Below are 22,700 nucleotides of genomic sequence, written 5' to 3' on the forward strand. Positions count from 1 at the left end.
GACAACTGTAAGTAGTTGTAGTCAACATTTCAAACTGTGAATTGCTGTTTTCTGTGGACTAGGTTCATTGGGAATTCTTTTGTGCCACAACATCAAGGATTTAAAACTTAGAAAACCAGGCTGGGGATATTGCTCAGGGGCCTGAGTGCCTGCCTGGCAAGCGTAAGGTCTAGAAACTTGGAAGAATCTAGAAGCAAGACAATCTTTCCTGACATTTCTTTTTTCAATTATGAAGCCCCTGTGTTAAGAGAAGACAGGAAAGAAGCAATCTATGTCCAAGAGCCAGAAAGAATGGTAGAAAAGCAGCGATGTTTTCACTGCTTCAAAATGAAAAACGAGTCCATACATGCAGGGAGAGAAGGCAAGGTGTGGCCTGTGTCCCCCGTGACAGGCGTTTGTGCAGAGCCCAGGTGGACGGGTAGGAGCTGCACGGACAAGGGGAAGGTAAATACCACTGCCGTGGCCAGAGCCAGGGACTGCTGAGCGCCTTACCCATTTCACTCACCTACACAGCTGTCCTGCTGGGCAGGGTTTTTTTTTTTTTTTTTGTGGCAGGCTCAGCCTACCATGGAGGTGGGGCTGATGAGGCATGTGGTGCTGGGGATCAAACTGCGGTCCCTGCGGTTGCCTAAGCTTGTCTAAGCAGGTGCTTTAGACCACTGAGCTGTCTTGCCAGCCCTGGGTAGGTTTTTAAAATCTAATTTCTTTTAATTTTTTTTTCTTTTACTTTCATTTATATTTAAGGAAACTGAGTCTCAGATTGTGTCCAAGTCTGAACACATTTCTTGCATATTTTGTTTCTAGACGGGTCTTGGGTTGTGACACAAGATTCAAAACAAGATAGTGTGACTCCAAAACCTATTCTCTTTATCACTTCACACTGCCACTTTGGTATTTATTTTTTAAATGTTTTGAGACAGGGTTTTACTATGTAGCGCAAGCTGGCCCTTGAACTCACAACAGTTATCCTGCCTCAGGCTCCTGACTGCTGCATTTACAGGGGTGCACCACACGCCCTACACACTGTCTCTTTAAATATCCACACTGTATTACCCAGATTCAGATGTAAGGAAGAATAAAAGAGCTTACAGAACGAAAGGGCATAACTCAGTCCATCAGTCTCTTAACTCTGACTAGGCCGCAGACCCTTGGACAGGAATGATGAAAACTGCTTTCAGATAATGTGTTATCTTATCACTTTTTATTTTATTATAAAAAGTTGAGGGCCAGGTGTGCTGCCACAACCCTGTAATTTCAGCGTTTGGGAGGCTGAGGTAGGATTACTGGGAGTTCCAGGCCAGCCTAGGCTATACAGGAAGTTTGAGGCCAGCCTGAACTATGTAGCACAACCCTGTCTCAAAGAAACATTTAACAAGCAAATACACCCAAAAAACCAACCCAGAAAATGAAAAACCCCAAAAGCTTAGTAATGTCAACTTTATCAGAACAAGGCTTACATTACAGATAAAGACAGCACCACTTTACTGTTGTAGGTAGCTGAGTTAGATAGAAATATTATAGGCAGTAGGACAGGGCCAGGCCCTCAAAGGACCCAAAATGGAAGACAAGATACCTTGCAGCTGTGGGAGAGATGGCACTTCTGTTGTGGGCCCAATCTCAAGACAAAAGATTTAACAAATGCAGCCACATACCTCCCTAGGGATGGACCTAAGGGACTAGTATTCTAAACAGGTATCAGTCACCTTGAGGAAGCCAGGAAGAGTCATTAACCCAACCCCCAACAGGAAAAGCCCCTGTTCTGTAATCCTGTCTGCTTGCTATGTGACTCCTCATTTGATCCTGATTTAATCAGTTTTACCTGAGCAATTGTGCTTGTAATCTTAATGGGTGGCCCTAGTTTTTCCTCATGTGTGAGTTCCTGTGTTTCCCACCTTGGGAAACACTGTCTTGCTTTATGATTTTGCTCCGTAAAAATTCTGAGAAAAGGTAGGTTCCTGAGCAACCCACTTGGGTCCTCCTTTGTCACTTTCTCAGACAGAGGCTTTCTTTTCCCCAGTGAACATATTCTGCTCTTAACCTCTACTGTTCCTAAAATTAATTCTTTGATTTTAGGGAACATGAGCTTGCCCCAGATATCTTTCAGGTTGGGATTTTCTTTCCCTTATATCATTACAAGATCTACTTTTCTAAGACAACCCTATTATAAAGACTAATTTTCAGATCCTAGCCCATTTAAAAAGAAGGAAAGAATATAAAATAGTTTAATATGATTTTACCTTTGTGGGCTTATCTTTTATAGAATTCCACTCAGATCTTACTATGATTAGTTCACTCCGTCATTCAAATTCACCAGCTGAGGGGCTGGGGTGATGTCTCAGTAGAATAAGCGCTTGCCTGGCAAGCGCAGGGCCTTGAGTTCAATCCCCAGTACCACAATAAAAAAAAAAAGCAAATTCACCAGCTGAGTCTATAGCTCCATTTCGGGAGAATTGCCATTTTAACATAGTGAACACGACTGTCTCTCCAGTTATTTAGATCATTTTTCAACAGTGGTTTGAAATGTTCAGGGTACAAGTCTCAGACTTTTGCTAAATATGAAAGTCCAGTAGTTCCCCCTTATTCGCGGGAGATATGTTCCCAGGGCCCTGTAGACACCTAAAACCTTAAGTAGTACTGAATCTACAGATACTGTCTTTTCATAGACACATGTAATCTATAAAAGGCTTTCACTTTTTCACTTTAAGAAAGCACTCAGGGTTTCCCTTGGCTTAGCTGAACTCCCAGTATCACCACAGTAGCACTTTGAGGTCATTGTTAAGTAAAATAAGGTTACTTGAACAATGTGAGGACCATCTGAGCAGCTCTCCTTGAAAGAAGAGCAATCCTCTCCATGTTGGCTGAGCCTGACTTATGTCCATGTACTGCTATGCACAGAGCTAGCTAGAACTTTGCCTTATCCCTTCAATTGGCTTTAAGCAGTGCGTATAGGTCAAGCTGAGGTACTGATGGTAGTCTTTGGGGATGGCAGGCGTTTCCCTGATAACCCACACCTGCTGCTCTGTAATATGAGATGGGACCAAGAGCCAATGCTCCATGTTATAGGTTGGGATGAGCCTTGAGATAGAGGCTATGCCTTCCTGGGGCTTGAAAGATGACACATCAGAGATGAAGGACCCCCAAACATTAGATACTATCTCAATTGTGTAATGCAGATTACTCTTTACATATCTTTCTCTCTGCATATTGCAGATGTAAATGCAGGCCTTCTACCCAGCCCAGCTCACAGCACTCACCTATTTCCTGCCATTCTCCAGTCATTCATCCTCAAGCCACTCCTCCTTCATGACTACATAAAACGCAGGTTTGACCCTGGGTCAATGATTTTGTTCCACATCTTTGTGGCTGGATTTAGGACCCCTTGGTTCCCCATAATTGTAAATATGCTTTATTGTCTTTTTTTTTGGTACTAGAGATGGAACTCAGGATCTTGCACTTGTAAGGCAGGTGCTTATGCCACTGAGCTATCTCCCCAGCCCTGCTTTAGTGTCTTTAGTCTCCCCGTGGATTATACTGGAAGTGGTAGATTAGAATTGATGGAATTCCAATAACTTATCCTTGGGATTACAAATATAAATTTCTTGGACCAAGATGGGGACCAGAAAGGGCTCTCTACAAACAAAATCATCAAACCTTGATGAGCAATCTGATAACCAAGAGAGTGATGAGGTGACCAAGGGGGAGTGTGCATGTGTGTGCTTGTGCAGCGTGGGTATGGTGCACAAAGGGGTGAGTCCTGTCTGAGGCAGGATCAAATGAACTTCAAAAGATACCATGATTTTGGAACAAACCAGAAACTAGTCAAGCAAAGCAGATTCCTTATAAAACTCCCAATTTTTAAATTTTCTTTTTTATGCACTTGGTACAGGGTCTCGCTACACGGCTCAGACTTGTAGTCATCCTCCTGTTTTCAGCCTCCCCAGTGCTAGGATTACAGGCCTGTACCACCACTTACTGATATTAAAAATTATGTAATTCAAGCATCAGTATCTTTCATCATTAGGATCAATAACCCCAAAATACCAAACCACTCTATTAAGCATATCCTATTGGATAATTCAATTTTGTGAAAACTTACTCTTCTTTGAGTACTAAGACTCAAACCTACGACTTCACCCGTGCTGCCCATGCACATATACCAGGTGTACCTCCAGCTCATTTATTCCACAATCTCCCCTGCCTTTCTTTTTTCAATTCTGGGATCTAGGGCTTTAATATACTAGGCAAGTGCTCTACCACTGAGTTATATCCCTAGACCCTGCTTACTCATTTTTAATGTTATATTTTGGGAAAATTATTAATTTTGTTTCACCATAACTATAGGCTTGCTTTGGTTTAGATATGGGTTGGTTTTCAAAGGTGCTGGTCCCTAATGTGACAATGTTGAAGGGGTGGAAATTCAAGAGTTGAGATTCCATGGAAATGTTTAGATCTTGAGGGCCCTGCCCTTGGAAAGGACGGATCAACTTAAACCTCAGGAGCGGGTTGTTGCAATGTGAGGCCCGTCCGCGTGCTTAGCCCCTCTCTGCATAGGTCTAGCTCCCTTCTACTTCTCTGCCATGCTGTGACACAGCCAGGGGCCCATACCAGGATCATGCTGTTTGGACTCTCCAGGCACTAAAATCGTGAGACAAACCAACCTCTTTATAAGTTCCCAGCCTCAGGTATTTTGTTATGGTAACACAAAATGAAGGATAATAAGGTCTATAAACTTTAATAAAAAATCTTTCAGAAACACAAAACTCAGAAAGTTTCAATTGTAGAATGTGAATGTCTAGCCTTTGTTTTGAACAGTGAACATTACAGATTTATCTCCATATTCATCCTTTTTTTTCAAAATAAGTTTGTAAATTTTTTTCTCTTCTTGACAAGCTAGAAAGTATCCTTCATACAATGAAGACTCAAACTGCATCTTATCATCATGTCCTGGAACGCTTCTCTGAAAGAATATCATGTCACTTTTTGTGTCATTGATATTATCAGGAGGACTGATTTCCTGGAGAGAAAAAAAACAATTACCTAATTTTTAAAGGATACAAACAATCTGAATACATGCAGCTCATTTACAGGTATACTACTGTACAGAACTAGTTGCTTTATAAGAGATAAGAAAAATAATCTATAACTAGAAGAGTACTGATTGATCCTTAATTCATAATTTTCTATTCTCCCAGTCTCCTCTGATATTATCCTTCATGGAATACACATCCAGATCCAGGCCTTTCATTTCCCCTGTCATCAGATAGCTTCCTTCTCTCCTCTCCAATTGATGAGCATCCACTCTGCTCAAGAAGAAGCGGAGTTCTAGCCAAGCCCACAGCCTCCTGGGTAATGTCAGCTACTATGTTATCTGACCATTCACAGAACAAGATGCTGATGATCCTCTCCCATAAATCTAGGTAGCTCTAGTTCTTGAGTGAACTGTAACAGAGGTCAGAAATGCTAAGAACCTCAGCTACTTTCAGTGGAGTCAAAATAAAACTTAGATTCATGAAAATGAATAGTTCTTCTGGGGCTGGGCCGAGGGGTGGACAGCCCTGCTATACTGACTCAGTCAGGAGCCCTTGATGGTCTCCTGCCAAGCATGCCAGCTCAGAGTAGTCTTGAACTTTGTCCTGATTATAGTCTATTTGGCTAGGGTCTGTCCTGAAAGCCACAAACTGACTTCTGTATTATTCAACCAGAGAACACAGTCTTGTCATGAATGATGTGGTTCCTATACACTATAATCCTGCTAGTCATCTAATCAGTAGGGCCTGCACATTTCCTATTATTTCATCAAGTCTACTATTTAGGACAGACTAGAAAATGTGGGAACTGCCCAGGGTTCTTCCATGTTAATCCTGGAACCAACAGGCATTTTGCACTTAATTTTGATCCCATGAGAGCAAAGATTCCTATTATCCTATGTCTGATAAACTTCTAGAATTAAAATAGCATTCCATCCTCCCCTAAGATGCCTGAAAGACCCCAGGGTGGGGCACCCCTCTAATTTATAGAATTGACAGTTATAACTCTTGACCTCTGTCCTTTACCAACAAGTGCAGGTCCTTAAGTTGATGACTTCACAGTTTCCCAGTGGCATCTACTTCTGAAGCTGTCTATAGTAAACCACAATGTAAGAAAACTCTAAGCTGCAGGAGTCAGCCTGGGACAAAGTCAGGGTCTAATGTATAAATGAGAAGTAACCCTTAGCCAAAATGTCAGAAGCTCTTGTAATTTTACAAAGAAAAATGAATCTGTCAGATCCAACCTAACATGGAAAGTTACAGTTCAAGATGAGAGTATGGATAGATAGCTCTCTTTAGTCTTAATTCAGCTGTTACACTTCAGTGGAAGTCAGAAAACACTGGAGGTTTTCCTTAGCCTTGGTATTGGCTAAAGTCGAACATAACGAATGCATGTGTGGTAATAATACAAGAGACCTTGAAGAACACTCAGTTTGGAAAGCTCTATCTTGTGAAACTTAAGTACTCTAAGGACCAAGGATTCTTTATATGAGGAGTGTTTTGTTGTTGTTTGTTTGAATTCTAAATAAGTCGTAGCATTTATGCCTCTACTAATTTTATGTTCTTGTTCTATAAAAGGGTTGCTAAACTTATATAAGCTTCAAGGGGCCTAAATCTAGATTTCTTTGAATTTCTAGAATGTTCATACATTCTCACAACCTGCTTAACACTCCCACCAATCTCTCCTAACTAAGCTTCCTGCCTATCAGGTCTAGAACAGAGATTCCAAATTATACCCTGAAGGGTTGGCACACAGATTCATGAAAATGAATAGTCTCCTCTGATATTATCCCAGTCTCCTCTGATATTATCCTTCATGGAATAATGAGGAGGTCTGTCTGGAGGCTGTACATGCTGTATTGCACTGTCACTACTTGGAGTACGTTTTAGAGTGGCTTTGTTGGAGTCCCTCCCAAGTTGCTGCCTGGCATCTCCACTGAGGTCCTACCCAACTTTCAGGGAGGGCTGGTGAGTCAGAAGTTAGTTCCTAATGGGCAAACCCTTGCTCAGAAATTGTCTTCAGCACATGGGAGTCTCCTTGCAAGCTTTGTCAGTGTGTGCGCATTCCTCTGGCTGCCTTTACTAGGAAGAAAGTTTTCTGGGTCAGTCTGTAGCTATGGTTAATGGTTGTTTATCAAGTGATTTAACACAGAAAATAGAAAATAAAAGAGAAAGGAGTGGCCACAAATAATTTATACTTAGCTTTGAGATAGCATTATTTTTACAGCTGATCTTGTTAATTGTATTTAATTCATGTTAATAATAACATACATCAACTGAAAGCTGAAGGATATGTCTAAGACTTAGACTGAGAAGCAAGAACAAAACAATTAGGGATTAAAATATTAATGTGATTTACAAAGTAATAGATTTACAAGGCAATTAGCTTTATTCTATGTAGGAGGACTTATTCTGGAAAGTCACATGCTATTAAATAAATATGGAATTTACATATATATCCCATGTAATTATTTACACATAGATTGATTACCCAGCAGAGTTAGGTTATGGGATAAATGTTGTGCTCTTTCTTGCCTGCAACAGGTTCAGAAAAATCCTATTCCCACAGCAGCTTAAAGCATTTGAAAATTTTTTATAACTACCGATTTCTTTCCTTTCTTTCTTTCTTTTTTCTTTTTTTTTTGCAGAGCTGGGGACTGAACTCAGACCCTTGTGCTTGCCAGGGAAGCACTTATTCTACTGAGTCATCTCCCTGGCCCCATAACTACCCATTTCTATGGTCCTGTGTTTCTTGCTCTTCTCTAGCTAAAGGGCTGAACTACTGACGCTATTCAGGGTTCTTTGTCCATTAATTTGACCAAAAAACGAAGTAAGGCTCAATCTTACCTTAAAGGAAATATTTTTGTCCTTACAGGATAGAGTATGGTTTCCGTTACATGTCACAGAGAAGGCTACAGCCATACCTCTAGCACATCTATCTTTATACACATATATGTTAAATGTAGTAGAAGATGCATTTGCTGAAATAAACATTAACAAGCAAGACCAATAGTTAGGAGAATTTTTACAAGCCAATATCTGTGGAAATTCAACCAAACAATATTCCATAATAGACCTGCTGTCAATCTCACATTCTGAGATTTGGCTAGACAGCAGAAGGAGACTATACAGCTTGCTGGACGTTCTTTAATCGCATTTAAGGATGTGATACAACATGCATACAGGGGCCAGGTGTGGTGGTGCACACCTGGATCCCACCACTTGGGAGGCAGAGGCAGGAGGATGGCTGGGAGTTAGAGGCCTAATGAGGCCCTGTATTATTATTATTTTTTTAAATTTATTTATTTATTTGTGTGTGTGTGTGTGTGTGTGTGTGTGTGTGGCCAGCTCAGCCCACCAGGGGGCGGGGCTGGCTGGCATGTGGTGCTGGGGGATTGAACTGCGGTCCCCGTGCCTTGCTAAGCTTGTTCTAAGTAGGTGCTCTAGACCACTGAACCATCTCACCAGCCCCGAGGCCCCGTATTAAAAAGACCAAAAACAATGCATGCAGCAAATTTTTGAGTGTGTTACAAATATTCTAAATGTTAAGATACTTTTTTTTTTTTTGCAGTGATGGGGATGGAAACTAAGGCCTCATGTATGCTAGTCGGGCTCTCTACCACTGACCTATAGCACCAGCCCTGTATTTAGTTTTGAATGCCAAATAGAATATTTAAAAGTATATTTGTTAAAAGCTGGGCATGGTGGCAGGTGCCTGTAATCCCAACACTCAGGGAGGCTGATTCAAGAGAATCACAAATGCGAATCTAGCCTGGACAATTTTTGTCTTTGTCTCAAAGTAAAAAAAAAAAAAAAAAAAAAAAATTAAAAAAAGGGGCTTGGAACATAGATCAGAGGTAAAGCCCTAAGTACAATTCCCCAGTACCAGAAATAGAATTCAAGAATTTTTCAAAAATGTACATTCACTTCTTCAACCTGACCCCAATTTCTAATATTTGCAGCTCATACCTTGTGAGACAGTGAACTTACTCACTTTCCAAGACATTCTAACTTCTGGGGGAAGGAAGACTCATCTGAAATACTTTTGTATTTATTATTATGAGTCTTAAAATTTTTATAGTATTTTCAGCTGATAAAAAATTCAGCTGGGTCATGGGTATAACTTAGTCGCTTAAGTGCCGGCCTTGTAAGCACAAAGTCCTGAGTTTGATCCCTAGTAACCCCCCCCCCCAAAAAAAAAGAAAAGAAAGAAAAATAGAGAGAAAGAAAAAAAAAAGTGTAGGCAGTGGGGCCAGGGATATAGCTCAGTGGCACAAATGCCTGCCTGGCAAGTGTAAGGTCCTCAGTTCGATTTCTGGTACCAAAAAAAAAAAAAAAAAAAAAAAAGTGTAGGCAGTAAACCAGAAGGGGAAGAAGTGATCTAGTCACGTATGAATGTACACACACAAACATAAAAAGAACCACACCTGCACAGTCAGAATCAGGCATCGCCTCAAACACAGGTCGCTTCTCACGATCAATAAAGAGGACTTGGTTTTCCAAATTTCGTATGATTGACAATTTAGGTACAAGCTTGCCAAAGTGATCTGATTCCAGGACTCCTACAATAAACATTAAATTTCATTAAAAATAATTTACTTTCAAAGATAGGGAAGTAGACATACCACACAATTAAGTTTTTAATAGCTATTAATTACAATCTTGCTTAGAAGCAACTGCTATCAAGTTGCCTATTGCTTTCTAACCAGGCCACAAGGACGTGCTGTTTCTCAGTGCCACTCAGCACTACCCTGCCTCTGAAGTGCTCACTTCAAATAGCTTATTTTCTGATGGGTCTCCTGACCTTAGTTTTCATATGTTTTAATTCCAGCTTTATGCATCCTTAGACTTCACTTTCAGTCTCTCTAGTTAATTGGTCTTCCCTTTCTTCCCTGTGCTGCTGAATCTCATGGTTCATTTTTCTGTCAGTCTATTAAATCTCTAACTCATTTTATCTGTCCCCGAGAAAATTCCAAACCTGGCTGCTGGTGGTTGCTGGAGACCAATTATATACACATTCAGGCTGATGCCATTCTAGGCGCATCGATGGCCAACACTGCTTTCCATCTCGCAATCTCTTCTATACTTCATAGCTCCAATTTCAAGCCTTCTTCCCCTCTGCAAGACCTCTACACCATTATCTTTCTTTTCGCTTTCTGCACCATATTTCTTTTCTTGGTTTTACTGTGACAGGGTCTCACTTCGTAGTCCAGGCTGCCCTTGAACTCACCATGTAGCCCAAACTGGCCTCAAACTCATGGCAATCCTCCTGCCTCTGCCTCTGAATGCTGGGATTATAGGTGTGTACCACCATGCCTGGCTGTCTGAATTAATTTCAATGAGCAATGAACACATTTTTATAATCAGAAAAGCATAAAGTTCTTTGAAATTTAAACTTCCGCCGTGAGCCCTAGCCCAGTGTGGAGCCACAGGCTGGCCTCTCTCTTTTATTAGCCAAGTTTCTGGCAAGAATCTCTCTTACTGTTTCTGTGCTATTTATTCCACTACCACACTGTGCTCTGTCTCTGACTCCACTTCTCAATCAAATGCTTTGATAGAAAAGAGTTGTGTGTACCACCCAACTCCCCGCTGCCAACTCTGATGGTTGCTTTCTGGCTCTGGAACTCGAAGGTTGCAAGATTCCACACAGGGCTTTTCGCCTCTGTCGGGAAATGCTCTCCTAGGAGCATGTAATATTTTGTTTTTTAATTCTTCCCCTTGGTTAGGCTGCTGGTTTTTTTTTTTTTGTTTGTTTGTTTGTTTGGTTTTTATTAACTTTTCATTCTACTGCCTTCTTTAACTATCAGTATTCTTCAGACTTCAGTCCTTGGCTTTTTCTTTGGCACTCTTCACATTGTCTCTGTGTCTTTTTGCTCCTACGGCTTCAGATACCATGTCTCTGTATGAGCCTTCTATATGTATCGCTGGCCAAAGTCTGGCCCGAGCTAAGAACCGTATGTCCAAGAGTTTCCCGGGTATCTTCACTACAATACCCCAGGGTCCTAAACTAAACGCATCACCTGTTCTGTTTACATAGGAAAACTTGCTTTTGCTCCCAGGCCTCCTATTCCACTAGTGGTACAAACTGTGTTAAGTCAAAAATGTAGACATCATCTTCCCGGCCTTCCTTTTACAGTCCCTTCCACATCTAAGCCCAAGTCATGTCTTATTGATTCTTTCGAGTTATTTCTAAAATCAACCCACAGCTCCTCACTGTCACCTCGCATCATTTCTTACAGGGAGTAATAGTCTCTCTCCCTCTTGCTCTCCTTCTTCTTTTACTTTTTTTTTATGGCTGGCTCAGGCCTGGTGGGGCTGGCACAGCATGTGGTGCCGGGGATTGAACCACAGTCCCTGCACTTTACCTAAGCTTGCCTAAGCAGGTGTTTTAGACCGCTGAGCTATCTTGCCAGCCCTTCTTTTACTTTTTTGAGACAAGGTCTTGCTATATAGTTCAGACTGGCCCTGAACTCACCATGTAGGCTAGGCTGGTCTTTATTCTCCTGTCTCAGCCTCCAGAGTCCTAGAATTGTAGGTGTATCACACCATACCTCACTAAAATAAGTCTCTTAATAGGTGTTTTTTTTTTTTTTTTTTTTTTTGTTTTGTTTTTGTAACCCATTTCTTATCTTGTACCATAAAAAACGAATTTTTTTTTTTGGTCTCTTTTTTTGAGGCAGGTTTTTGCTATGCAGTTCAGGCTGGCTTTGAACTCACTCTATAGTCCACACTGGACTCAGAACTCTCAGTCATTCTCCTGCCTTAGCCTTCCAAGTGCTGGGATTACAGTCATGGACCACCATACCTAGAGGAATCAAAATTCTTTGTACGGATGCCACAGGACTTTTAAACATACAATCATGTTATCTCTGAATTCTAATAAGGTACTTGTCACCCAAAATAGAAATTCTATTTTCCAGATTTCCTTGCCATTGGCCACATGATTAGTCAATAGAATATGAGCAGACTACGTATGTACAGCTTCCAAGTTCAGACTTTAAATGGAATGGGTCTGTTTTCCTCCTCTCTTCACCCTTTCTTGAAAACTGAGGTACAGATCCAGCAAGTAGGATCATTTTCCACTATGTGAATGAGTTCAACAACTAGGGGATGATAGGTCAAAAAAGGGGAAACATGGCATCCTAACACCACCAGCCGCAGTCATCCTGACTGCTAACTTGGACTATTGGAGACATATTATGCTTAGCCAATCTCTACTATTCCCAATATAAGGCCCAAACTCCGTATCATGGACTAAGAGAACTTCTGGATCTACACCTTAATTATCTCTATACCTTCTCCTATTCTCCCTCACTCTACTCGCACTCTGAGTTACTCTTAGTTCCCTTGTCTCTTGGTCTTTGATCCACCCTTCTGGCCTCTATGTTCAGAACACTCTGCCTACAGCAGTCCCCAGGGTTTGTTTGAAAGCATTTCTGAGAAGGGAATATATGAAGGGAGATAATGATTTTGGACAGTTCTCACACATCAATCTCTTCTTCCTAGATCTCCAGAGAATTAATGGCTTTCTGCTCTCTTAGAATGATGCAATAGGCAAGTTCTATTTTCTAGCATCTGCAAACTACACAGCTTCCTACAGTATTGGAAGGCAAATTTTATAGTTTCTTTTTTGTAACCCTATGCTCATCTTCATTCCGATGTGGTGTTATTGAGTCCATATTCTTCTCACGGAAAACTGGCTTCCCAAGGGGTTGGTATCACACAGACTGTTTGTCCCAGTTGCTAGAGGCGATACGGAGGTGTGTCATGTAGCCACTCACTTTATAAAAAAAGAAAAATCCATTTATACTTTACCATAATTTTCAGCTATAGGGAGGAAAAAAAGAGAAACAAAATATGTTAAATTATGTATTTCAACCCAGATTGTTCCCTCTTCCTTATCACTTTGTTCTGCCACTGCCCATTTTTAACCTCTATTTTTTTTTTTTAGACAGGGTTGTTTCCTTATGCAGTGCAGGCTGGCCTGGAACTCACTATGTAGCCCAGGCTGGCCTGGAGCTTATACCAATCCTCCTGCCTCAGCCTCCTGAGTGCTGGAATTACAGGCGTGTACCATCATTTCCCAACTTTTAACTCCTGTTTTAGTGGTTATGTCTTTCATTAGCCTTTATCAGAAAATGTTATAAAATCATCCAAAGGTCCACAAAATGGAGCTCTTTAGAGTTAGTATGTACTCAGATAAGTTAGATATAAAACTTAAATCTGGGGTTTATAAATTTTAATACAAAAAAGAAATTTTATAAAGTAAATTTTTAAGATGTTTACTCTTAAATTTATTCTTTCTTTCTTTCTTTCTTTCTTTCTTTCTTTCTTTCTTTCTTTCTTTTTTTTTTTGTCTTTTTGAGATAGGGTCTCACTATGTAGGTCAAGCTGGCCTTGAGCTCACTTTCTAGCCCAGGCTGGTCTTGAACTTGCAATGATCCTCCTGCCTCAGCCTCCCGAGTGCTGGAATTATATGTGTGCGCCACCACTCTCGGCTTTTTATGATGCTTTCAAATGGAGCTAAGTGGTCCATGCAAGGTTAATCTTAAGAATCAATTTTTATTTGTCATATGCATTTACGTAAAATGATCTAATTCACTCATAGAACTCTAGCATATCTCATATAATTTGCCAGTCTGCAACATTGAGATGAGCAACTGCTAATTTAAGTACCAAGGCAATGTGCTGGGACAGAGAGCTTGGATCCTGGAAATGTTATGGTTAATTTTAAGTTCAATGTTTTTGCCCAAAGGAGAGAGTGATTAATATTCCAATAGACTTTGGTGACAGAAAAAGGGCTCACTTAAGAGTTCACCACACAACCTTTTTGTAGTTGAAAATACTTATCTAAGCCCAGTATTTGTCCTATTGCTTCAGACTTACGTATAAAGTAAAGTATACTGTCAATGAATCTCATTTTCACAAAGTTGATGCAATCATCTTCTGAGATGGAAACAGCCATCTTCATTCCTAAAGAAAGCAAAGAAATCAGTGTTTGTTCTTTTTACAAGGTGTGATTGAAAAATACAGTCAATGCTTACCTTTATAAAAATTTGTAACAATAAAAGATATATTACCATTAATCCTGCTGAAAATATTCCCCCTTGGTTTGAACATACCTACATAGTTGTTTACTGTCAAAAGCACTTTCAAGGGCTGGCCAGATACTTCAGCGGACTAAAGCACCTGCTTAGGCAGACGCAGGGACTGGGGTTCGATCCCCAGTGTACTGTGCCGGCTCCACCCCCAGGGCACACTGAGACGGCTACTGAGACTGGGCATGGTGGTGCACGCCTATAATCCCAGCTCTTGGGAGGCTGAAAACCGGAGGATCACTATGAGTCAGATCTGTGTAGTGAGATCCTGTAGACCTTGTACTAAAATACAAAAAAAAAAAAAAAAAAAAGCAGTTCCAAGAATCATGTTTTGAGTTGTGCCATCATGGCTGCCTCAGTTTCTTAAATCAACTCAAAACATTTACCTTTCATGATCATTTTCACTTTAGGAAAGAGACAAAAGTCACACAGTGCTAGATCCAGTGAATAAAATGGATGAGGCCACATGCAATTTTATTTTTTAATGTATTTAGTACAGGGCTATAGGGGCTCACTACACAGTTCGGACTCATACTGATCCTCCTGTTTTCAGCCTCCCAAGCGCTGGGATTACAAGCTTATGCCACCACGCCCAATCTCAATTGCTGTCTCAGTGCACCTCAGGGGCAGGGCTGGCAAGGCAGCTAGGAGTAGAACCTTGGTTCTAGCATCTGCCTAAGCAGGTGCTTTAATCCCCTGAGTTATCTGGCTGGCCCAAGGCCAGATGCAACCTTTCTGCATGGGACAGCACTCAGCAGCAGCACTCACCAGACTTTTTTTTTGTTTGTTTGTTTTTAAATCATAGCTCATGAAGACCTTCATGAAAGAGAACTTTCAGAGCTGCTTCGGAAAGTGGCAAGAATGATGTGATAAGTGTGCTCAAAGTGAGGGAGATTAATAGTACTGTGTCTTTTATTATAATACATTTTAAAAATGTAATCATTCACTATATATTTTGATCATACTGTGCAGATTGAAGCAATCTTTTATTACTTTTTCATTTAATTTTTTTATTATTAGTACATGTTTGCAGTACATAGCGATTAGATGCACTGTGGGCAACTGGTAAGTTTAAAAGTATGGTTTTTTTTTTTTTTTTTTTTTTTTGTGGAACTGGGTATTGATCTCAGGCCCTTGCACTTGCCAGGGAAGTGCCCACTCCACTGAGCCATCTCCCCAGCGCCAGTATGGGGTTTTGATGCTATTAATTCAAGCAGGCTGAAGGCTTCTCTAGCACACCCTTCACTTCTGCTTTCTTTTGGTTCTATTTTGCTTTTGAAGCTTAGGATGGGACATTCCTTGAAGTTCCCTTCTCTTCCTAAAGACTGGATTCACCAAAGAGGAAGATAATTGTCTTCAATCTTGTTTCTAAAATTTCCTTAATCAAGAAAGAGAGGCAGAGTATGAAAACCAAACACCTTGTCCAGAGCCAAGAGGCACTTTGGCCCAGGACCTTGTCTGTTTTCTGGGCCCATTGTCTCCCATAAAGACAACTTACTTCCCCTTCAAAGTTGCCTGCCCCCTCCAGCTCACTCATCTCTGTATTCCAGCTTCAACTGTCCGGCCCTGTGAAATTTCACGTATTATATGGCTCTGGGGATCATGCTCGTTAATAACCCTCCTGGTGCTTTTTCTCCTGTTAGTATGTCTGTTGACACTTTATTTCAGCTGACTTAGATGCTGAAACTGCAGAGGGGAAGTCTGAATTCCACATCACAAAAATGAGCAGGAAGCCCTCCTCTAAACTGTGGCAGTACCGTGGGTCCCTGAAAGCAGTTGTGGCTGGGGCTCTGGGGGAAGTGGTTAAATCACACCTGTCACTGGACACTGTGCTGTGTCCTCCCCCAATTCATATTCAGGCTTGGTCCCCAACAGGGTGGGGCCCAGCGGGAAGCTGGCCAAGTGCTGAGAATGGAGCTTAGATCTTATCCTGCAGTGGCTCAGCTACAAGTGAGAGTGACAGAAATAGTACAGCTCCTTACTGGACCACAGAAGCCTTCTCAGAGGAAGCAATGACTTTAAGGCCGTGAAGAGAGGCAGCATTTGCAGAGCCTAGGGAGAGTAGTCATGGAAGGAACCACTCTGCCAGAGGCCATAAAGCAAACAGGCTGACAGTGTGTGGCTTGCCTGGGGCCTCCTCATTTTTACCTTGAGTAAGGCAGTTGTATTTTTCAGGAAGGATGCATTTCTGAGGATTTCACATAGGGCAGAATTATTTGTTCCCTGGGAATCAATGTAAAGGCATGGTAGGAGATATTCTTGGAAAACATCGATCGATAACTGCTAAAATCTATACTTTTGTTTTTTGAGACAGGGTCTCACTATACAATTCATGTTGGCCTGGAACTCATTATGTAGCTCAGGCTAGTCTCAAATTTGCAGCAATCCTCCTGCCTCAGCCTCTGACCTTAGACTTGCTTTCTTTTCTTCCATTTTCTCAGTAGCATTATAATGTTTCGTATTCTTTCCACATAACATACAATGATAATACTTGGTTTTCTTTCTTTTTTGGTGGTACTGGGCCTTTGCATTGAGCTCTATCCTCAGTCCTTTTTTATTTTTTGATACAGAGTCTTGCTAGGTTGTTCACGCTGAGTGTAAACTTGCAATTCATCTGTCTCAGTGTTCCAGAGTTATGGTTTTACAGGCATGTGCCAACATGTCTGGCTGGTAGTTGAGCTTAACATTTTTCTTTCTTTCTCTCTCTCTCTTTTTTTTTTTTTTCAGAACTGGGGATTGAACTCAGACCCCTGTGCTTGCCAGAGAAGTGCTTATTCTACTGAGCCACCTCCCCGGCCCGTTGATGGTTTTTTTTTTTTCTACATATAACTTTTATATTGGAGTTGCTTTTTAGCATAAGTGGTAATAAGACACCTTAATACTTGATAACATTGTTATCAGATAGAAAAAGACTCTTGGTAGCACATGCCTGTAATCCCAGCACTTATGAGGCTGAGGCAGGAGAATCACCATGAGTTCAAGGCCAGTCTGGGCTACAGTGTGTTCAAGACCAGCTTGAAGTACATAATGAGACCCTTCCTGTCTAAAGATTAAAAAAAGCACAACAATTACCTGTGTGTCTCGAGAACTTCTAAGCTATTTAAGAATATCTCAACTTATAAATCCCAACATGAGGCAGGTAGTTCTACAGGTAGAAGAGACACTTCCATAGGGCAACAGTGTTAACAGCTTTCTTAACAACTTATTTGTCTTACCAACTTTGAAATTTTATTCTAGATAAGCTATTTCATGAAAAAGAATTCACATTTTTCCATTTTGACTGTAAGACTATTATATTATTTGAGACAGGTTTTCACTATGTAGTCTAGGCTGGCTTGGCTCTCACTACGAAGCCCGGACTGGCCTCAAACTCAAGGCCATCCCCCTCCCCCCTCAGCCTCCCCAGTGCTGAAGTTATAGGTGTGCACCACCACGCCCAGCTCTAAGACTATTATTTTTATATAACAGTTTTTTAAAATTTCCCTAATTCAAATCATAGAAAAGTAACTTATAATGTAGTTCTTTTCATGAAAGCCTGGGAAGGAGAGTCAGAGAATAAAAGCTTTAAGGCAGACTAAAGAGGTTTAACTTATTTTTCCCTACAAAGAAACCAACAATTTAAATACAATAGTTATTTTTAAATTTATTTGTATGTATTTATTTATTTTTGAGACAGCATTTCACTATATAGTCTAGGCTAGCAGGAACTCACTGTGAAGCTCAGGCTGGCCTTGAACTTAGGGCGATCTCCCTGCCTCAGCCTCCCGTGTGTGGGGATGACAGGTGTGTGCCATGCCTGGCTTAAGTGTATTTTTAAAAAGTTCAGTATGGTAGTGCCATACAGAATAGATTCTACTGGGCAAAACTGGACAGAGGCCAGAAGCAACTGTTGATAGGGCTATAAAGTAGGTTTTTTTTTCTTATTATGGATACAATGCAAGAGGAAGATCTAAGGAAAATCACTTCAAATTTTCTGGCTTGAGAACTTGTTCAGTAGTTACCTCACGAACTAAGAACCAAGAGAATGACAAAGAGCTTGTGAGGAAAATAATCAGTTCAGCTTTGCTAACCTAAGAGAGCTGTGACATGGAAGCCAAGGGAGAAAGGAGCCTCGAGGGGAGGCTGCTGGGAGTCAGAAGCTGCGCCGCCACCCGCCACCCGTAGCACAATCTTGACGGGGCCACTGTGAAGGTTCAGGCCTTGGTTACCAGCAGGGTAAAGTGAAGATCGACAAAGATCCAGAACAGATGGGCTGGGGAAAAGTGAAGATTGTAAGCTACTCTTTTAGGAAGATGGCTAGAGAGAGTAGTTACCTGAGAACACACAGCTTGCAAATGTCAACTTCTGGAGCTAGATCATGTTGCAAAGCAGAGCCCCACTTCCAAAACCTGGAAGTCTTCACTGCTCCCTCCAACCTTTCCTTGTCAGACACACGTGAGCACTGCTTTAAGTCAAGCCTCCTCACTTCCTGGCACCTTCCGCTTAATCTCGATACTGGTTTCTTGCTCCTGTACTCTCCCCTGCTCCACACTGCTGCCAGGCGAGAACTTTCTCTGCTTTTTATCCCCTACTGAACTGTCTTTTAAACCTTTATCTTTTAAACCTCAGTTTGGAAGACTTCCCAGACTCCTCCTTCCTAAGGGATCCATTCTTGGACTTTCCCTCCCGTTTCCCTCGCTTTCTGTTTATGCTTCTGAGATAGTTTTTTTTTTTTTAAATTTATTTATTTATTTATTCATTTATTTTTTTTTTGTGTGTGTGGCCAGCTCAGCCCACCAGGGGGCGGGCTGGCTGGCATGTGGTGCTGGGGGATTGAACCGCGGTCCCTGTGCTTTGCTAAGCTTGTTCTAAGTAGGTGCTTTAGACCACTGAGCCATCTCACCAGCCCCTCTGAGATAGTTCTTGCTACCCTGAGTTTATATTACTTGGACTGCAACTGTGTTTGCCTAGGTTTAGTCTGAGCTTCTGTAGATAATGACATCCTTCCTTCCTCAACATCTGGAATGAGTCTACAAGATAGCAGGAGCTTTATAAATGTGAAATAAGTACATAGTTGGTACAATAAACCTTCTAGCCATGACAGTGTAGAAAGGACAATATGCATTTCTTTTTCATGATTTAAAACTTTTCCATCTAAAAGTTGAGAGTCGTGTGCACACCTGTAATCCCAACACTCAGGAGGCTGAAGCTGGAGGATCGTAGTAAGTTGAAGACCAGCCTGGGCTACCTAGTGAGTTGAAGGCAGCCTGAACTACATAGCAAGGCCTTGTCTCAAAAAATCCCCCAAAAACCCCACCCTCTGTAAAAAAGCTACACACACACACACACACACACACACCCCCCAAAACAGAAGCTTGAGGACAGATTTTAAAAATTTAGAATAATTTGCCTAATATTCTTTTTTCCTAATAGTTTATTTCATGTGTTTATTTTGAATTCTTTGGTTTGTTTCTTGTGTTTTGTTAGCTCTCAATAGGCTAGAACAATGGTGGTGAACCTGTGGCATGCACGCTGCAGTGGCGGGTTGTTTGCCCCACTGAATGACAAGGGTGGCCTTCTCATCCGTGCTCCTGCACGCTCTCAGCTCTGGTCAATGAAAATTATACTTCTCAATGGATAAAAATGCTTTGGGTATTTCACCTAATAGTCTCAGGATTGATAATTTTTAAACAGAACTAACACAACCCCAGAAAGATCCTCCCAGGAGTATGCAGTAGCAATTTATTCTTGGAAACAAAACATTTTAGTAATACAAGCCTTTGAAAACTAGCCAGGAAAGGGAAAGGGAAGGGAAAGGGAAAGAGGGAAGAGGAAAGGAAAGGGAAGTGTGGACTGTCAGGACAGAAATTACTGAGTTCCAATTTTGTCTGGGGAAAGTACTTACTTAATTCCCAGGGTCTCAGTTTCCTCATTTGCATAATGAGGAAACTGGATCGCCAAACCTTACGTATTTTCCAGGCTCAACATTCTGCAATTTTAGACTCCAAGTTAAGCCCAAGAGAGAACCATTTACATATGACCAATGCCCTGGTAACTACTTCCTCATAATTCTAAGACAACACATATTTGTTGAATATTTATTATACATTCAGTATAGTTAAATTGTTGAGGACAAAAAAATATAGTATGAGATTAAATGTAAAAATGTCTTGAACTTAAAAAGCAGCTCTAATTATTTGTGCAGTCTCCAATCTGTGAAATAGAGGGTGAAATGATGGAACATGCTGTGTAATTACAGCTGGGAGGGCATTGTGACAGTAACATCATCAAGACCCAACTTTTTCATTCTAGAAATCATTTTGTCCTTGAAAATTGTGCCACTTTATGAATGTAAGTACTCTATGGGTTGTTGAAGAGGTGGGATAGGGTACTTAGGAAATTATACAGCTAGGCATAAAAGGTATATTTAATCAACTGCTAAATATAGACTTGAAGCAACAAGTCAAATGGGTGCAGTGTGAATGGGGATTAAATTTAATCTCAAAGAATACTCAAGTAGATGGAAGAGAGCCCGAGAGAGCACTTCTGGGAAGACCACACCAATTGATGCTCTCAGAGAGACGACTGAAGGGACCTATGTTTTGACTACTAGACTAGTTCTGCTGGGAGCTACAGCCCACACAAGGCTACGGAGGGCGAGGCCAGCATGCCTCTGTGTGCCCTCCTGGCTTTTGCCTGGGAAGAAGGACAGCACTTTGGATTTGCCTCCCTAACGCTGTGGAGACAATCTTGGCACACCCCAGACAATCTTGGCAAGCTTTCACAACTTGGAAAATGTGGAAAGTGAACATTCTTGTTAGCTGCTTTTTATTAAATCTTGCCCTCCTTACTGTCCCAAAAAACAGGTTATAGAAGTTTTTGGAAGTTATATAGAAGAATCTGAATTTAATCTTACAAGCAATAGGAAAACACTAAAGCATTCTGAAGGAGGCTTTAATAGAATTTCAAATAGCTGAATATAGGCAAAAAGTAAAAAGATACTTAAGGATGTACTGATTTCTTGTTACTCAAATATTTATTCAGCCTGTCCCTAATTGGAAAATAAAAGCCTCTGTATTACTATGCAACCCACCCATCCTGAGGACCGATGTTGCAGATTTAATCATGATTACCAACCTTGTACAAAGTTTTTGTTTGCTTTTAACATAATTGACTCACAGTAGAGACTTTAAAAAGAGCTTATTTATTATATCATTCCAAAGCAAGGATTCCCAGAGGATCAGAGTCAAAGCTCTTTTCTACTGACTCGAGGATGTAATTGTCTTTCAGTCTCACTCCTTTGCAAGCTCTCAGGACTTTCCTGAGGAGGCACCCAGCGCGACACTGCCCGCAATACCCTGAAGGCAAAGTCTTCTACTTAGCCAGATGTTAGGCTTGCAAAAGAGAAGAACTTCATTAGCTCTAGAATTTTTTCAGAATACAGTTATTGTTAAACTGTCATTTATGATAGGCTGTTATGCTTATTATTTTAAGATAAATTACTCATATATGTTTTTAACTCTCTCAGCTTTTGTTTCTAACACAGTAAATTATAATAGTGTGCTAAAAAGTCAAGGGTACTCAATACTTTTTTTGCGGGGGGAGTGCCAGGAATTGAGCTCAGGATCTTATGCTTGCCAGGCAGCGACTGCCCCACTGTGCTGCATCTCCAGCCTTCAGTAATTCTTAAGAGAGGAAAGAAGACAAGGCCAAAAAGTTTGAAGAAAGCTTCTGCTGTGACTTTGCTTAGGCTCCTCACACCATTCCTGACGGTCCATATTACTGATGTGAAGGCTGAAATTATATATATATATATAATTTAAAAATATATAGAAATATATATAATATCTAGATATATCTAAATATATTATCTATCTATCTATCTATCTATCTATCTATCTATCTATCTATCTATCTTTGTCATATCCCGGTTTCCAAATGGAAAGGATGGTGCTTCTTACCCGTGTGAATAGTCTTCGGCTACAGAAAGTGATGCGGAGGCGCGAGGAGCCCCAGGCTGCACCGCCGATGGAGCGCAGGGAGAGGAAGCACGCTGGTCCTGCCGGCCGCCGCGGAAAATCATTCCGGCCGCAGCCCCTTGCGGTCTCCGGGCAGCAGGCAGCCCGGAAGGGGAGGAGACTGCCGCGCGCCGGGCCCGCCTCCGCCGGGCTGGCTCTGTCCCGGGCAACAGAACTTGGGGTGAAGAGTTAGAAATTACATCTCGTTTTCCGTAAAAAAACAAAAAAACCTTTCTTTCTTTCTTTCTTTCTTTCTTTCTTTCTTTCTTTCTTTCTTTCTTTCTTTCTTTCTTTCTTTCTTTCTTTCTTTCTTTCTTTCATCTTCTTGAGACACAGAGTCTCGCTATGCAGTTCAGGCTGGCTTTGATGGCTTTGAGCTCACTTTGTAGCCCAGGCGGGCCTCGAACTCGTAATCATCCTCCTACCTAAGCCTCGTGAGTTCTGGGATTGCAGCCATAAACCACCACGCTGGACTCAAAATATCACTATTTAACGAAAAGACTTCTCTTGTCAAAGTTGAAGCCCAGCCCTTCCAAAGCCTGCATCTGTCAGAAGTGGGCCAAGCGCACACCTACTTC

The 22,700-nt window shown here is 41.2% G+C and overlaps 1 protein-coding gene across 1 annotated transcript; it reads right to left on the bottom strand.

Annotated features, from left to right (window-relative positions):
* Window positions 1–4,716: 4,716 nt before the first annotated feature.
* Window positions 4,717–22,196, bottom strand: Il18 (interleukin 18). The gene is made up of 6 exons (XM_023706603.1): window positions 22,066–22,196; window positions 13,914–14,000; window positions 12,843–12,854; window positions 9,455–9,589; window positions 7,875–8,008; window positions 4,717–5,014 (listed from the first exon to the last, which is right to left on the bottom strand). The coding sequence occupies exons 2-6, from the start codon at window positions 13,996–13,998 to the stop codon at window positions 4,793–4,795; spliced, it is 588 nt and encodes a 195-aa protein (XP_023562371.1). The 5' UTR covers window positions 13,999–14,000; window positions 22,066–22,196; the 3' UTR covers window positions 4,717–4,792.
* Window positions 22,197–22,700: the final 504 nt, after the last annotated feature.

The sequence above is a fragment of the Octodon degus genome, unplaced genomic scaffold (assembly GCF_000260255.1).
Source record: "Octodon degus isolate 3935 unplaced genomic scaffold, OctDeg1.0 scaffold00266, whole genome shotgun sequence".
Classification (NCBI taxonomy): Eukaryota; Metazoa; Chordata; class Mammalia; order Rodentia; family Octodontidae; genus Octodon; species Octodon degus.

Excerpts from the sequence above, each read along its gene's own strand:
- Il18 (XM_023706603.1), bottom strand. The coding sequence starts at position 13,998 with ATGAAGATGGCTGTTTCCATCTCAGAAGATGATTGCATCAACTTTGTG. Across the intron at positions 8,009-9,454 it reads GCCTGATTCTGACTGTGCAG|CAAATGCATCTTCTACTACA; the intron begins GTGTGGTTCTTT and ends TGTTTATTTCAG. Across the intron at positions 5,015-7,874 it reads ACAAAAATATTTCCTTTAAG|GAAATCAGTCCTCCTGATAA; the intron begins GTAAGATTGAGC and ends TTTTCTCTCCAG.